Source organism: Eublepharis macularius, chromosome 5 (genome assembly GCF_028583425.1).
Source record: "Eublepharis macularius isolate TG4126 chromosome 5, MPM_Emac_v1.0, whole genome shotgun sequence".
NCBI lineage: Eukaryota > Metazoa > Chordata > Lepidosauria > Squamata > Eublepharidae > Eublepharis > Eublepharis macularius.
The window spans coordinates 160,790,166-160,808,172 of record NC_072794.1 but is presented as its reverse complement, the minus strand read 5'-3'; the positions used below and the strand labels follow the sequence as shown (position 1 = coordinate 160,808,172).

At 45.2% G+C, this 18,007-nt stretch overlaps 1 protein-coding gene across 1 annotated transcript in view; it reads right to left on the bottom strand.

Moving 5' to 3' along the window:
- Window positions 1-18,007, bottom strand: part of SS18L1 (SS18L1 subunit of BAF chromatin remodeling complex) — a 46,618-nt gene that overhangs the window by 13,341 nt on the left and 15,270 nt on the right. The window contains exons 3-9 of the mRNA XM_054980957.1: window positions 15,006-15,090; window positions 11,725-11,869; window positions 8,884-9,081; window positions 7,798-7,962; window positions 7,423-7,524; window positions 6,651-6,743; window positions 2,202-2,321 (exon numbers count right to left, since the gene is read on the bottom strand). Of these exons, the coding sequence (XP_054836932.1) occupies window positions 2,202-2,321; window positions 6,651-6,743; window positions 7,423-7,524; window positions 7,798-7,962; window positions 8,884-9,081; window positions 11,725-11,869; window positions 15,006-15,090 (908 nt within the window). The remainder of the gene's footprint in view (window positions 1-2,201; window positions 2,322-6,650; window positions 6,744-7,422; window positions 7,525-7,797; window positions 7,963-8,883; window positions 9,082-11,724; window positions 11,870-15,005; window positions 15,091-18,007) is intronic.

The window sequence follows — 18,007 nt, the reverse complement described above, 5'->3', positions numbered from 1 at the left end:
CTAAAACCAGTGGAGCCCAAGCGTTTTGTGATTCCCACCATAATAAGTCCACTTATGGAAATCCAGGGATTAGAACCCCATCCTTCTTTGCGGACCTGACCTTTAAGCCTCCATTTTGTGAACTTCTCTCTTCACCTCTTTCCATTTTAGGCAGTCTTACGCCTTACTCAGATTACTGCAAACCTCTGGGGTTATTTGTAGAATAATAAGAGACAAGTTAGCACATCCAGTCCAATTGTATTGTAGCCACGATGGCACCATGTTCAGCCTGTGAGGTATGCCTAGAGTTGCAACTGGTCTAGAGAAAAGAGTCCTGTCCCTTTAATGGAGGCTTCACGTGTGCCACAAGCTCCGACTGTCCCTGGCCCAACAGAAATCCCAAGAGGAAACTGAAATAATTGTTCACTGAAGGAGCTTAAGTCTATTGCTTAGGGTTGTTAAGTGGAATTCTCTTATTCCCTCTTTGCGAATTTCTCACTGAAATTCAGCAATTCGCTTCTATTCCTTGTTTTAAGAATCTGAGTCAGTTCTGAATCAATTCCTCTTTCATTAAGCCTGTGTGTGTTATGTACTGTCAAGTCGTTTCCGACTTACAGCAACCCTATGAACAAAAGACCTCTAAAATGTCCTTGCTCAGATCTTGCAAACTGGAGGCCATGGCTTCTTTCATTGAGTCCAGCCATCTCCTGTTGGGTCTTCCTCTTCTCCTACTGCCTTCAACATTTCCTAGCATCACTGTCTTTTCCAGTGAGTCTTGTCTTCTCATGAGGTGGCCAAAGTATGATAGACTCAGTTTCATCATTTTAGCTTCTAAGGAGAAATCAGGCTTGATTTGATCTAGAACCCACTTACTTGACATTTTGGCTATCCATGGTATCTGTAAAACTCTCCTCCAGCACCACAGTTCATGACGAGGAAGATTAAATTAGATCTCTAAGAAGTCATGTATTCTAACCACTGAAGAAGTGAGCTGTGAAGCTCATACCCTGCCACTAATTTTGTTAGTTTTATAGGTGCTACTGGAATCTTGCTCTTTTCTACGCTAATCTGCCTAGAAGAGGAGTATATAAGCACAGTTATTTATTATTATTATAATTATTATTATTTCCACCCTTCTTCTCACTGCTACTTTTCCCACCAGCAGTATATATCAATCTTTTTTCCTCCATTTTATCCTCATCACAGCCATGTGAGGCTGAGCGTGTATAACTGGCCCAAGGTCACCCAAGAAGACTCCATGGCAGAGGTGGGCATCAACTCAGTTCAACATCCTAACCATTACACCACACTGTCTCTATTTTTATCCTCACAACAACCCTATAAGATAGGTAAGGCTGAAAGGGCTGAAGTTACAGAAGGAAGTATAGAGGACTATCATGTGCTATAGACTGAAACTACACTCTTACATGGTAAAAAAAAACCCTCTTGATAAATTAAAGTGAAATCAAAGAGAATTCCTCTTTTGAAAGAGGAAAATAGAATAAGAGGAACCAACTGCTGTATCTAAAAAAGAAAATTTTGGTAAAAGAAATTTCACCCTCCATAACAACCTTTCTATTGGTCAAGGAATTTTAGTTTAATCAAGGTACACTTACAGTGCAATCCGAAGAGTTACAGCAGTCTAAGCCCACTGAAGTCAATGGGCTTAGACTGGGGTAAGTCTACACAGGATTGCACTGTTAGACACAGTGCTCTGCTGTCTTGTGGTACTCCTTTCTAACCAAAAAGATGTCAGTGGCACGAGCCTTTATTAATAAAGTACTGTGTTTTATTGGTGCCGTTCCCCTTAATTCCTGATTTTGCAACTAACACAACTTCTCACACACTTCCTTTCCACCTCTAAGAAGAGGGATTCTATTCTCAAGTGCCAGTAACTAGAAAAACTTCCTTGCCTGTAACAAACACAAATACTGGGCTGGGGGTATGCAATATTTTTTATCAAGAAAACATCAGGGAAGTGTTAAAAGCTTCTCATGCCTTGACGGTACTTTACACACACACACACACAACACACACACACATATCTAAAAATGATAATTGTTTTTTTAAAAAACAGCTACAAACAGAGCCTTTTGCTCATTACAATGGATACTTCCCTGATCTTTACATTGTTTTTTTGAACAGACTAACTGCACCCACTTGTCACTGTTTCACTCATTCACTCTACTACAGTCAGACAAGGCAGCCACTGATTTCCTCACCGTATGCTTGCTGTTGTCCAGGATAGCTTTGCTGATTTGGGTATTGCTGCTGTGAATACGTTTGCTGTTGTGCCGCTCCCTGTTGATATCCCGCTTGCTGCTGGCTGTACTGGGAATTTCCTAAAGAAAGAAGACGGATAGTCTTAATTTACTGGCTAACCAGAATCCGAGGGTGCTAGTGAGGTGTCATTAGAATGCTGGATTAGAAGTTGAGAGACCTGAGCTCAAATCCGTGCTCCATCAGCAAGCTTGCTGGGTAGGCGTTCAGCCAACCCCTCTTTCCTAGCCTAACCTACCTCGCATGGCTATCGTTAAGGACAAAACAGCAAAAGAACCATCATGTTGTCAGCCCCAAGTTCCTTGGAGAAAGGTCCTGATAAAAAAAATTGTCAGGTACACATGGAGCTGGTGCAGGCACTCTAACATGCTCTGTGTGGGGCCAGCTGGAGAAAGTGATGTACAAGTCCACGCAGCCATGGCAGTAGGACCATTTTCCAGCATCAAATTGCATGGCTGGGGGAAAAAATACTACGGCGTTCACATGAACTGCTCCCTTAAATGCACGGCTGCATCTATAGGGCCACTCCACACAGAGGGTTTTGGAGCATATGCGCAGATTCCAGCTCTCGGTCACAACGGGGGCTGCTCAGATCAGAAATGTTGTTTGTAAATAGAGCCTGCGTAGAAACTGATCAGCTTTTTAAAAACCCTCAAAAGCAATTCTTGCAGTTTAAAAAACTGAGAAATCTTTCTTTAGAAGACAGACGAGCTGTAGCCCAACAGCTGATGCCAAAGGAGACGGTTCCATAACGTTGCTGTTGGAAGATTAATTTGGAAATGGGGAATGGTGGTTTCCCTGGGTTTTTGTTGAACTTAATCGCTAAAGGTACTTCCCTCAATGAACACAGAAGGATGATCAGTACCCACTACAAGTAAAAAAAAAACCCTCCGGCTGGAGTGGAAGTTAAAGAATAAATGGTTTGGAAGAGAAATCAAAAAGTTCCCTGCATCTGGCTAGCTATGTGGAGGTTCATGAAACAATATACATTACTCTCATATTCAATGACTATATATCCCCATACTGCTTTTAATGGCTCATGGTCTGTTTCTGGTTCAACATTTTAATTGAACTATTAAAAACCCGTATCCAGTTTACAATATCTGAAAATATGTATAAATATTTGGGCTGGGAAACGGGAATGAGAGCCAAAATGGTGCAGTATTTAGAGAGCTGGATGAGCATCTGGGAGACCCAGGTTCAAATCCCCGCTCTGCCATGGAAGCTTGCTGGGTGATTTTGGGCCAGGTATGCACTCTCAGCCTAGATGACTTCACAGAATCCTTGTGAAGAGAATATGGAGGAGGGGAGAACAATGCGAGCCACTCTGGAAAGAAAGGCAGGGTATAAAGGAAGCAAATAAATAAATGAGGTTAATAAACAAGAGGGACATCAAGGCCTGGAAAGCTGGGAAGGGTGGAAAGCACCATGGAACATTGATTCTGCGGGCTTTACACTGATCCTCTTGACATCCCTGCTATTTCTAATTGCCAGAGTGTCCCTGGCTTCCCCCGCAGATGCACTGATGTCACTTCTGGGTACACAGATGTCATCGGTGACATGATGACATTGCCGGTGAGCCCCTCTGTGACCTGGGAAGTCCCCCTGCCCTGGGCTGGTTACTGGGGGGACCAGGCAACCCTATGCGGAATGCAGCAAAAAGCATTAACGCTGTTCTACTTTGTTGCTAGTTAATCTTACCACTGGCATCCCTACTGAATTCTTCCCCCCCTTTCCCAGAAGTCACCTGAAATAGCACCTCTGCATAGAAGCAGTTGTCCCTATAGACAAAAACATTCTCTTAGAGGTACCATGGCCAAAAATGAACATATGAAGCTGCTGTACACCGACTCCAAACCACTGGTCTATCAAGGTCAGTCAGTGTTTCCATTCTGACTGGCAGCAGCTGTCTGAAGCAGAAGTATTTCACATCATCTGCTCCCTGAACCTTTTAACTAGAGATGCTGGGTATTGAACCTGGGACCTTCTGCCTGCCAAGTGGATGCTTTGCCCTCTGGACTACAGTTGACTGAAGTGGAACCTTTGGATTGCAAAAGACTGGGGAGGTCATTAACAATGCAATCCTAAGCAGAGTTACTCCAGTCTGATCCCGTTGACTTCAATGGGCTTAGACTGGCGTTAAGTCTTCTTAAGATTGCACTTACAGTCCCTGCAACATTCATGCTCAAGTTAAGCAAGCGTAAGAGTTGAGTAATAGTTAAAACAGGCAAGTGGAGTCGAATTTTAGTCCAGAAACAGATGCACCATGTGGGCCTGTTTTTGTCTGTTACTCATTTGCGGACAAATGAACTAGCAAATAGGTAGTCCAGCTTGCTACCCAAAGCACCAGAACCTTAGGGCTAGGTTTAATTATCATGCTTCTTGCAGATCCAATAGAGGAAAAAATGCTAATTCCAGAAAGTACTCAAGATCCCCCCTGCCTGCCCATTCCAACGTTACGTTAGAAGGAATCTGCTGTTATTTCCTCCCAGTAAAGTCACTCGTGGTCCCAGCCAATATCTGGGTGGTGGCTTGTCTCTTCCTAAAAGGAAATGAAATAATTATGTCTTTGTACAGCAAGCAGGAAGAAAGTATAACGGGATGGATCCAAAGGGAGAGACCATGGCTCAGTGGAAGAGTATGTCTTTGGCATGCAGAAGGTTCCAGGTTCAATTCCCAGCATCTCCAGTTCAAAGGTCCAAGCTACAAGTGATGCCTGACACAGGTTGGACACTTGTCAGCTTCCCTCAAGTTTTGATGGGAAATGTAGGCATCCTGGTCTTGCAGCTTGGCTCTCCGACTGCTGTCCAATGGACTTGTCAACTGTCACTTGTCCAACATTCCGCCAAGCTGCCTACATTTCCCATCAAAACTTGAGGGAAGCTGACAAGTGTCCAACCTGTGCCTTTTGTCACTTGTAGTTTGGCCCAAAGAATCAGGTGGTAGGTGATGTGAAAGATCTCAGCCTGAGACCCTGGAAAGATGCTACCGGTCAGAGAAGATAATACAGACCTTGATGGACCAATGGTCTGATTCAGTATAAGGCAGTTTTATGTGTGTGTGAGACGGTATCCAGTGTGAACACTTGCTCTCTTCCACTTGTGTAAACAAATTTCCTTGCCCCCCTCTGTAATGATTTTAAGTAAATGCGTGTGTGTGTCTTTAAATGCTTAGTGTGGTATGGATGAAGAGTGGGGGTGAAATAGAGGGATGAGTGAGTGATATGACTGGTTGATGACTGAGAGTGTGGGTGGAGTGAATGCAGTTTTTAGTTACTGAGGGAGAGAAAAAGATTCAGTCAGGGCAAGAGAGGCAAGCTGTGTGAAGCCTGAGCATATTTAAGCAGTTCTGGGGAAAATATTGAGTCAGGAGAAAGCAGGCAAGCTGAGTGCAGCCTGAGCTTGTTTATGTTGTCTGAGAGAAATATAACCTGTGTGGCAGCCTGAACTGTGTGTTTGTGAAAGAACATTCAGTCAGGGAAAAGCAGGCAAACTGTGTGTGCGCCTGAGAAAAGGTCTTACTCGTAATTGAGAGAGAAATTAATATCAAAAGCAGGCAAACTGTGTGTGAAGCCTGAGAGAAGATCTGTGTGACTGGGTTTAAGTAAAGTAACTTCAAGAACTGAGAACTACTCTTTTGAAACTATCAAGTTTTAGAAATAATATGAAACCGATATGCTTCTTATAAAAATAAAAGTTTATTTTGCTTTTTTAATATCCCAGAGTATTTGTCATTCCTATATCCCATTATTCAGGGCCACATAGTACCACGAAAAACCTGACCCTTGGGCACGTTACTAAAAGGAGAAATTTAAGTTATTCTGGAATTTAATTTCTGGTGGCAGCAATCTACCAAGAGGGGACAAGAATAAAAGGCTTAAAGACCAAATCTACCCAAGAGAAAGAAAGGATCATAACCAGGGCTTTTTTTCAGCAGGAACGCAGTGGAACGGAGTTCCGGAACCTCTTGAAAATGGTCACATGGCTGGTGGCCCCGCCCCCTGATCTCCAGACAGAGGGGAGTTTAGATTGTCCTCCACACCACTGAGCAGCACGGAGGGCAATCTAAATTCCCCTCTGTCTGGAGATCAGGGGTTGAGGCCACCAGCCATGTGACCATTTTCTCTGAGGGCAACCCACGGAGTTCCACCACCTCTTTTCCCAGAAAAAAAGCCCTGGTCATAACACCCTCCTTGCCCAAAGGCCCTAAGGATCGACGGTTCTTCAGGAACAGTGTAAGTGGGAAACTGGTTCTGTAAGCGGGGGACTGATGAAAATCATGCCCGGTTTTGGTTCCACGAGCAGAAGAAGAGATTATGACCCATCCTATGGAGTTTTTGTGCCTCTTATCCGACACTTTCAGTGAGAAATGCTCCCATGGTGCCTCCTTACCTCCTTCATAGTAGTGCTGTGTGGAATCCTCAAATGACCTGTCATAGCTTTGCTCAGAATAGGACGACTGTTGATACGCATAATCACCGTGACCTAGGCATACGAGGAACGGAGGTCCAAAATGGAGAAAGAACAGTTATGAATGTTTTACAGAATGGGACAATTAACTTAAAACTGAAAGGGCTCATCACTGTTACATTTACATATTGGTTTTTACATCAGCGGGGCCTTCATGGCTTCCCTCAAAAAAGCCAGGGAACTGCTGAGATTCTGACATTTACTTGAGAATAAGCCCCAGGGGAAATCCTTCAGGGTAAAGGCTTATGATCTTTTATCAAAACCAGTCTCCATTTTTTAAATTCTATCCGAGATAAGAGTACCTTTCAGCATTTTAACAACATAAAATTGCCAATTATTTTTTTTAATAATAAATTTATTCCACATTAACTTAAAACATAACCATACAAAACCCATTCCACATTAACTTAAAACATAACTATACAAAACCCAAAATAGATTGCCAATTATGAGTTGGGAAATTCCTGGAGATTTGGGGGTGGAGCCTGGAGAGGGCAGGGCTTAGGGAGAGGAGGCACCTCAGTGGGGTATAAAGCCATAGATTCACTCTCCGGAGCAGTATTTTCTCCAGGGGAACAGATCTGTGTAGTCTGGAGATCGGCTGTAACTCTGAGAGATCTCCAGGCCCCCACCTGGAGGTTGGCAATTGTACAACAGCATGAGGACGCAGGTGAGCAAGGCTCAGCAAAATTACCATCGGGATAGTATTGCTGATTCATGGGCTCGGATGAACTCTGCCCGTGACTGTATTGTTCGCTGTAGTATTCCTCTTGGCCCATGTACTGCTGGGAGGAACCTGTGCAAAGCAGAGCAAAAGCATCTTCGTTAAAGAAATATGCATCGATTAATCCTGCAAGTTTTCATCAGTTAAAATCTTTACAAATTTGCACATCAGTTGTAAAAAACTGGGAATAAAAAAGCATTCTCTGTTTATTTGGGGAGGGGGGGGGGATGAAGCACAGATGTGTCACCGAAGAAGGCGCCTGAGTCCTGACCTATGCAAATCCGTTTTCTCCAGGATGCACCCACCTGCAACAGCAGTGCCCAGGCCTGCCGTTTAAGGCTATACCTTGCTGTGAGGGTCGGTAGGGGCCCATTGCTCGCTGGCCCATCATGCTGTTGCCTTGGTTGCTCTGACTCATCATGGCAATGGAAGATTGGCCTTGGTAATGCTGGCTCCCTCCTTGGGCAGAGTTGTAATGTGATGTGGCTGCTTGCTGGTGCATCATGGAAACTGTAACACAAAAACTGGGATATATTCTCAAATACTCCCTGCACACTACCACCGCTCAACGCCTGAAAGCTTGGAATCAGATTTCAGAATGATCTATTAGAGGCAAAACTACAGGAGACTGGGCATCAGCACTTTTAAATGCAATCAAAGGTCAAAATGTGCAGATCCAAGGGGGAAAGGGGTTGGATCCAACTGGGCTTGCCAACGTACATTACAACTAATCTCCAGGCTTCAGAGACCAGTTTCCCTGGAGAAAGAGGCAGTTTTGGAGGGTGGACTCTATGCTATTATAACTACTGAGGTCCCTACTCCTTTCCAAACCCTGCCCTCCCCAGGCTGTGCCTAAAATCCAACCCGATTTTCCACCAGTGAAAAATGGAGGATGACCTTCTGACCCCTAAAAGGCTACACTGGGAATTATGGAACATGCACGGTCAAAAGCCATGTTGGCTGTAATAAGGAAGGGTGAGGTTAAATGGGGAAGTCTTGACTGGACTCCACACAAAATGTGCCGTTGCAAAAGAACATTTGGGCAGCTCAAAAATTCAAGTCATGCAAAAGTTGTATTCGGTTCACTGATGTAAAAGATAACCGACAATAAAGCGAGCGGTGAAGTCAATAGTCCAGGCTCCTCTAAAATCCTGGACCCTGATTTTGCACACACATTTCTCACCCCTGTCAAAGATACTCTCTCCAGACTCCAATACTATTCTGCAAAGAAAATTCACTTATGCAGAAAGCAAAATTGTCCTGTGCTTAAGGGTATTGCTACTCTCATCAGAATTATGGAGAATTCTTCATCGGTCCCACCCCGAATCTAACTTCCTACTCCCACCCCCACCCCCACAAACCACACTGGTGCCCCAGCTTGCCCCTCCCCCAATATCGTCCAGTGATTTATTGATATAAAAAGCATCATACCGGGATTCGACTGCATGTTGATATTTGTTCGCGAGACATAGTTGCCTAAGGATCCCTGGCTTTGCATGGGTACATTCTGAGAGGCAGGCACTGCATGGCTGTAGCCGGGTCCGCTTCCGTGGCTACTAACGGTCATGCTCAAGGATGTGGTAGGCATGGTGCTCTGGCCCGACTGTTGCATAGACACGTGATTGGGACCTAGTGGGATGCCAAGATGGAAACAAGGTGGGGGGGGGAATAACGCTACAGAACATTCAGATTTTATATTTCTTCACTTCTGAGTTGCTTTCTTCCAGGGATTTGCACAGAATCTGCATAACTGAAAACTCTAGAAACCACAATCTGGTTATGTGCCTTTACAAAAGTGGTGTAGTTTTAATTTTTCTAGACTTTGTAGGCTAGGGCTTTCTTTCTTTTTTTCATATTGTTGGGGATGATGGCAGTTTCCACGTGCCCTTAAAGGGACAGCCGATCGCGGAACACTGGCGGCTTTCCCCCAGGAATCCAGAAGTCTCTGTTTGCAAAATGGCTGCAAGCTGTTCGGCTTCTGTTTTTTTGGTGCCTTTTCTGGGAACACACTTTCTGTGGTAACAAAAAAGGCGCAGAAAAAATGGAAGCCAAACAGTTCGCAAACGTTTTGCAAACAGAGACATCGCCAGCGTTCCATGAGTGGGCCGTCACTTTAAGGGCGTGTGGAAATAGCAGATAATAAATGAGAAATTGAGGAGCCATAGATTCGTAGGTCATAATGAAAGGGAATAGGAGAGGGAATGGACTTATCAACTGTTTATCCTGGCCCCCAGGCTTTTAGGGATCAGAGTCTAACATACGCTATATACAAAGTGCTTTAAAACTAACATATTCGACAATATGCACATTTTCATAATCTGAAATATAGAATTTTATCTTGACTATAACGGGATGAATTAAGGAGTTACATTTTAACTTTGTACTGAGAAATCTATAAACTTCTCCAACAACTCTGTACTTTTTTGGGGGGTAGTTTGATGTTATAGCACTGATCATGTTCATTATTTCTATCTATCGAGACATGCTTATGCTGCCCCCTTCAAAGAGGTCAGAGTATCATGCACCCCCTATTTTGTCCTCAAAACAACCCTGTAAGGTAGGTTACAGGCTGAAAAGAATGGCTGGCTGAAGGTTTCATGGCTGAATGGGGATTTTAATCTGGGGTACTCCAAATAGGCCCTTATCAGTGTAAGAAAAATTGTGAAAAACGGACAGAATGAGATTACTATACTTGTGTATTTTGCAACATGTATAACCTTTTTTTTAAAAAAAAAGAACACAATTCTAGAAGGGAAAGAATATGATCCTCTCCATCTAACTTTTAAAATGAAGTTAGATGAAACATGAATATTGTTTGGTGGCTAGAGTAAAGGCACATCTAATTGATAAAAGTTTATTCAGTCTATTCTTCTGTTAAGTTTGTGGTTGCTGTTTTGGGACACAAATCCAATAACGTTAGGCATCTCTAAGGCTGCCCTTACTTGAAACTAGGCACCAATGAATTCAGTGAAACTTATTTCTGAACAAAATCCAAAACCAGAAGCCAGGTGATACCTTAAATTAAGACCAACCAAAACAATACCAATGGCTTTCAAGTTCTCCATAACTCTTCATTGGGCTAGATGGTCAAGCAAAAGTGATGAGTGTGTATGTGTGTGTGTGTGTGTGTGTGTGTGTGTGTGTGTGTGTGTGTAAAGGTAAAGGTGCAAGCACCGAGTCATTACTGACCCATGGGGGAACGTCGTATCACGACATTTTCTTGGCAGACTTTTTACGGGGTGGTTTGCCATTGCCTTCCCCCGACATCTACACTTGTGTAAAAATATAAAACTGTTTCAGGCTATGATCTTGAGATCACCTTTGTATAGGTCAAGGGGACATCAACCCTGTTCAATGCCTCCTGGGTTTTCAGGAGCAGACATAAGGCTTCAAGATCCATCCCAAAACACCCTCTCCCCTTTTATTTAATTCCCACCCTACTGAAAAATTCTGGAGAATCTGAAAGTCCTCACATTGTTTTCCAGTCACTTTGGTAGGTCATAAAAAGGTATGATATGGTTTTTGGTTGGGGGTATTTCTGTGAACCAGCAAAGCTACTTGGAACCCCTGTTTTATGCCCGTAATACTGGGCTGCACGACTCATCAGGCAAAGGATAAGCACATGCTCTTCTATTTGCTCTGAAATCACTGGGCTCAAGGGTGCCCTTCATGCAACTGTAAAAATGTCACACAAAGGCTCAGAGCTCCCGGGACCGGTGCCGTTCTTTCAGGCAACGCAAAAAAGATCCAGAAGCTTTGGCTTTCAATGCAAGGTACGCCTGCTTGAGAACAAGGCCCGTTCAATGCAGCGGGGGATGTAATTCTCAGAAAACGCTTACAGAATAGGGCTGGCATTCTGAGACTTATCAGCCAATGGGTTTTCCACTGTTTCTCCCTCTCTGCTGCAAGCACATGCTCAGGGGCTCCCACCAGAAATCAGAATGCTTGAAGGTAAATCAGAGTTGACAGAGCAATGATGTGACACTGGTGCCGCCGTTCTTCTCACGCAAACCCACATCCCATCAAAATATGCATCCAAGCCCTTGCTGGTCTAGAAGCGCCCCAGCCCCCAGTTGCTGTATCATCCCTCCCAGAAACACCACACCGGTGCAGGATACAAGCAGCAACGGTAACCAATTTGTGCATATTTAAGCCCCTGCTGAGATTTTCCGCAGGCCCGAGTGGCTCTTTAAAAAGCCATAAAAGGCTACTTCCGAGGCACCGTTCGGCATCCGAGATGCTGCTGTTGCCAGGCAACCGTGAAAAGCTCACCATTGCTAATCTGACTCTGCATGAGGGAGGACGGAGGAAGGCCTGTCCCGATTGCATCACTAAGGTTGCTCTGTGAATGGAGAGACTGGTTGGATGCGCTCTGATTCATTCCTCCCGGGCCCAGGTTCATGTTTTGCGTCGGTGGCTGCAGATGGTAACAGGGAGGAAGACATTTTCAGCAAGAGGGTTTTTGAGTGGGTACAGCCTGGATTTTTGGTAAGGGCGGGGAGAGGCATTTTTGATCTGGCAGAATTCCTGCTGTTATTATTACCATTATTTATTAGGCATGATTCAGAATGTATCCGCTTGCAAATTCCGGTTTGCAGTAACAAGTAAATCAACAGCTTTGGTAACTGCACATAAGAACCCCTCGTTTTTCCTAAGTACAGCAGGCAGAATCCAAGCTTTGGTGAAAAACGCAACCAGACTTTTGAAATCAAGAGGTCACATCAGACTGCGAGGTTGAACAAAGGGACAGACATATATCAGAGCAAGATCTGAGTCCAGTAGGATGTTAAAGCCCAACTAGATTTCCAGAGTATGACCTTTCAAGAATCAAAGCTCATACTCTCAAACGCTCAAACTTTGGAAATCTAGTTGGTCTTTAAGGTGCCACTGGACTCAGATCTTGCTCTTCTACTGCAGTGCAGACCAACATGGCTACCCACCAGAAACACTCCAGATTTGCAGGTAATAGCAGCTCTGCCATTATCTATTTTAATTAGAAGGAATTTTGTTATTAAATGTTGAAATGCACAAACCAAGCCCCAAGTCTGCCACTTTTTACTCCCATTGGAGCGTTGCCAGAATTTAGAATGTAACCAGGCATTTTGCAAAGCATCCCAAAATAGTCTATGTCCGGACATTCAAAAGGAAAAATTAACTGGCCTGAATCTGATCTTGCTATGCAGGCAGGGCTGGCTCCAGCACCGGAGGCAGCTCAAAGGGTGCCGCCGCACGCGAACGCGCGCACACCGGACTGCGTGATGAGGTCACTGCATGTGATGGCATCACGCAGGGCTGGGTGCGCGCACGGGGGGCCTTCCAGCCCTCCCGTTCAGTTGCTCTGCTGGCCAGGCACAGCCGGCCGCCCTGGCCACCGGCTGCACCTGGCCCACAGAGCAACTGAACGGGAGGCTGCCCGCTCAGCTGCCCCATGCTGCTGCCATCAGCACACGCTCCTGGCTGGGTGCAGCAGCTGCGGGCCAGGTGCGGCAGGCGGCCAGGGTGGCGCATGGCGGCGTGCATCCTCCAGCCCTCTGGCTCAGATTTTCTGTGTGCCACCCCGGCCGCCTGCTGCCCCTGGCCTGCAGTTGTGTGTTGGCAGCGGTGGCAGCACAAAGCAACTGTGCGGGAGGCTGCCTGCTCAGTGGCCCTGCACTGCCGCCACCAGCACGCGCTCCTGGCCGGGCACAGCAGCACGGGGCAATTGAGCTCCGTGGTTCACGCCCCCACCCCCCGGGCAGGCACCCCCTCCGGTGCCTTAGCGCCCAAGGTGGCTGCCGGACCGGCCTCAATGGGCGGGCTGGCCCTGTATGAAGGTGATGTTTTCTTTGAAGTCAAAAGGGATTTTGCCCTGTGTTGGTGAAGAAACAAACACCTGGCCAAACCCAGCCATCAGTAGGCCCAGTTTCATGCCTTATATATATTCCTTATGGAGGAGGCAGGCAGGAGCTTGAGGTCCCCTGGCAAACAGGACGATGGGCTAGATCCAGAGATGCTGCTTCTCTAACAGCAGAGCCATCCTTGGGCACAAGAGTCTTTCCTCTGGAGTAAGGTTGCCAACTCCAGGTTGGGAAATTTCTGGAGATTTAGAGATGGAGCCTGGAAAGGGTTGGGTTTGGGGAGGGGAGGAACTTCAATAGGATACAATGTCATAGAGTCCCCCTCCAAAGCAGCCATTTTCTCCATAGGAACTGATCTCTAGAGATCAGTTGTCATTCCAGGAAATCTTCAGGCCCCGCCTGGAGGTTGGCAACCCTGCTCTGGAAGAAGAGGCATGTTCCTGGCTTAAATTTCCCTGTGCTGGAAATCTGAATAATGAAATCATTGGATCCAGCCCATTGTCGTTATTCTTCACACTCCTAGGACAGAACTAGCCTGTCATTCGGCAATCCTTTCAAAATATTATTTCTTCACTGCAGCTGCAGTTTCAAGTTGCGGACTGGAAAGAAGGAAGGAAGAGGGGCTTTTCTCCCATTTCCCCCTGGCATAGCTTTTCTGAAAGTCATCACTTCCAAGATGCTTTCCCCCTCACTGGGAAAAGCTTACAGGTACTCATATCTTTTCCCCCTTGTAGACATAAAAAAACTGTTGGGGTGGCTATTTACAGCAGGAAAACAACACAAGAGTCCGAAATCCCTTCTCATGGGGGAAATGTCTTCACACTGACAGTGTGATGTCATTTCCAGGGCGAATCCAGAAGTGACATCACAACATTCTATGAACCTACAGCAGTTTAATATCACTTCCAGCCTTGCTCCAAAAATGTCACACTGTCGATGTAATGACGATTTTTCCTTATTTTTTCTCCCACTGGCCTGCCAAGTGGTGGTGCAAGAGTCCAAAATCCCTTCTCATGGGGGAAATGTCTTCACACTGACAGTGTGATGTCATTTCCAGGGCGAATCCAGAAGTGACATCACAACATTCTATGAACCTACAGCAGTTTAATATCACTTCCAGCCTTGCTCCAAAAAATGTCACACTGTCGATGTAATGACGATTTTTCCTTATTTTTTCTCCCACTGGCCTGCCAAGTGGTGGTGCGGGCCGGGGGCTGCTGGCAGGAGATCTCCAGTATAGTGGGAGACATAGCAATTCTATTAGGACTGGAGAGACCCGGTTCAAATGTCCATTCTGCCATGGACACCACTGGGTGACTGTGCGTCTGTCACTCTCTCTCAACCTAACCTACCTCACAGGACAATTGTGGAGATAAAAGGTAGAAGGTGGTCTTCTTTGAGGAAAGGAAGGATGAAGGTAGATAGTAACTGGAACTTATTTATTCCATATAAACATAGACCAAATGGTTTTCGCTTAAAGTAATGAGCCCCCCATTACTCTCACAACAGCCCTGCGAGGTAGGTTAGGCTGAGAGAGAGAGAGAGAGAGAGAGAGAGAGAGAGAGAGAGGGAGAGAGTTACTGTCCCAAGGTCACTCAGTGAGCCTCATGGCAGTGTCAACATTTGCGTGTGCACCCCTCCAGCCCTAACCTCACATTTTAACAACCAACCAATACACTAACACACATCAAATTACATTTGGCATTTTGTACTTACAGCAGGAAGCAGGGATTGCATATTCTGGTTAGAATCTGCTATCGTTGCCAAGTAAACCAGGTTTCTGTGCAAGATTTGTTGATATCTATAGAAAAAGGAAAATAACTTATTGTCGAAGGCTTTCACGGCCGGAGAACGATGGTTGTTGTGGGTTTTCCGGGCTGTATTGCCGTGGTCTTGGCATTGTAGTTCCTGACGTTTCGCAAGCAGCTGTGGCTGGCATCTTCAGAGGTGTAGCACCAAAAGACAGGGATCTCTCAGTGTCACAGTGTGGAAAAGATGTAGGTCATTTGTATCTACTCAGGAGGGGTGGGGTTGAGCTGAGTCATCCTGTGAGAGTTTCCCAGGGTGTGGAATGCTAATGGCGCAAAGCAAACTTTCAGTTAGGTCACAAGGTCTACAGGAAACCAACTCACACTGATCGGTACTTACACAAAAACTCCAATCACCACCCCCGACAGAAAAGAGGCATAATGAAAACATTAGTGGATTGTGCAAGACGGATATGTGAGCCGCACTTTCTCAATGAGGAAATTAATCATCTAAACCACGCACTTCAGGCAAATGGCTACTCCAGAAATGAAATCCGAAGAGCAATCAAACCCAGGATGAATCAAACAACCAAGGAAAAACAGTCTCCTACAGGAAAAGTGTTTTTGCCATATATCAAAGGAATTACTGATCAGATGGGAAAGCTTATGAAAAAGCATAACCTTCAAGCAATATTCAGACCCACCCGAAAAATACAACAGATGCTACGATCAGCAAAAGACAGGAGAGACCCCCTCACCTCTGCAGGAGTATACCGTATACCCTGCAGCTGTGGACAAGTTTACATCAGGACCACAAAGCGTAGCATCCAGACAAGAATAAAAGAACATGAAAGACACTGCAGACTTGGACAACCTGAAAAATCAGCAGTGGCTGAACATAGCCTAACTCAAACAGGGCACAGTATCTTATTCCAGGACACCAAAATACTGGACAACACTTCCAACTACTTTGTCAGACTGCACAGGGAAGCCATTGAAATTCACAAGCATAAGCAAAACTTCAACAGGAAAGAAGAAACCTTAAGAATGAACAGAGCATGGTTTCCAGTTCTGAAAAACACCAGGCCAACAAAACATTCTATCCCCGACAATAGCCCTGCAGAGAAGATTAGCACATCAAGTACCAATCCATATGCAAAAGAACCTCCTCAGGATACAGTGAAGCCTCCCGCCATTAGCATTCCACACCCTGGGAAACTCTCACAGGATGACTCAGCTCAACCCCACCCCTCCTGAGTAGATACAAATGACCTACATCTTTTCCACACTGTGACACTGAGAGATCTCTATCTTTTGGTGCTACACCTCTGAAGATGCCAGCCACAGCTGCTGGCGAAACGTCAGGAACTACAATGCCAAGACCACGGCAATACAGCCCGGAAAACCCCCAACAACCATCGAAAATAACTTACATCCGAAGAAGATGAACCTTGTTAGAAGGCTCCCCCACCCTGCTTTCATAACTCCCGTTATTCCCCTTTTTCTTCCACATGATATCCTGTTTGCTTCTCATTTAATGCTGCCTTCTGTATCCTGTACTTAAGATACTAAATTTTTGTGTAGGTCCAGGAGAAATTCAGTATTCATTCACTCACCTATCATGCTGTACCGAAGGTTGCTGGTTGGGGTCCGTCAATTGAATACTTATTCGCAGACAAAAAAAAAATCCTTTTGTATAGAAAACTAGCATGCCAGGCAAAAGGTATATAGCCTCTTCTTCCCTGATATGCTAGTTTTCTAAGGAAAGGGGAATTGTTTTTTTATGGTTCAGTGGTCAGCCATATAATTCCTACACTTGTGGGCTGCAGTAGTACAGAACAGATGGGGGTTCACCCCTAGGAGATTTGTGACCCGATCTTCTCAATTTTTGAAAAATCAAATAACAGCAGAGCAGAGCCCAGATTTGCACCGAGGCCCTAGTGGGAGAAGGAGTTCAACTCTTCCATCCATGCCCAATTTCACTGATTGAAATTGCAGTCACAAACAACCCAAAGGTGATACTAGCCTATGGGCTGAGGTCTGTCTAAGTGAGTGATGCACTAGAAAACTAGCTGTTGCATTGTGGCTCAAAACCAAAACAAAAAAAGTGTTGTATAGTTCCTTCAAAAGGGGTGTCATTGTCCCAGCCTTCTGAACTGACTATGACTAATGAGAGATGGTGTTTAGGTTTGGGGCAGGTGGAAATTAGCATACAAATAGGAATGCTAGAGGGACATGCATCCCCTTGGTTTCCAGTTTGATTTGGTCCATGCAAAATCCATACACAAGAATGGAATCCATGTGATACCTTTTAATGGGACCAACCAAACGAACACAAAACATTGTGCAAACTTTCGAGCTCACCAGCGCTCTTCCTCAAGCTGATGTTAAAGGGCTGAAGGCAGATAGAAGGGTAGACGGCAAGTTTTGTATGAATGTTTCCAGCCAGATCTGCCAGCTAGGCAGAGTTCTCAGCAGAAGAAAAAGTAGGTGCGACTGTCTGGGCATTGTGGTGCATGCCATAAACTTGGTAGAGCAAGAGGGCATTGCACTGTGTACGACTAATGCAACTACAAAGCAAACAGTGGTACGCCTTTGGCAAAAATGGTTGATGTGCAAAATGCAAACTGGCCCAAAGAGCACCCCCAAACAAAGGCAATCAGAGCCCGTTGTTGCAGCATTTCCCCAAGAGGTGAAGCTGATGCCATGGTATGACCAAGGCAACCTCTGTAAATTCCGCCCTAAATCACACCACGTAGGCTATTACTGAACTACAGCAATCACCCACAACTGGACTTTCCTGTGAAATCAAGCCAAACCAGTTGCAAACTATGGCTCTAGCATAATGACACCAGCCTTGTTTGCATGGTACAGTGAACACACAGATATCCTGCAAGTATGTGCCTACTAGAGATGGGCATGAACTTGGAAAATTCCAAACCCTGCGGTTCGTGGTTTGTCGCATTTCAC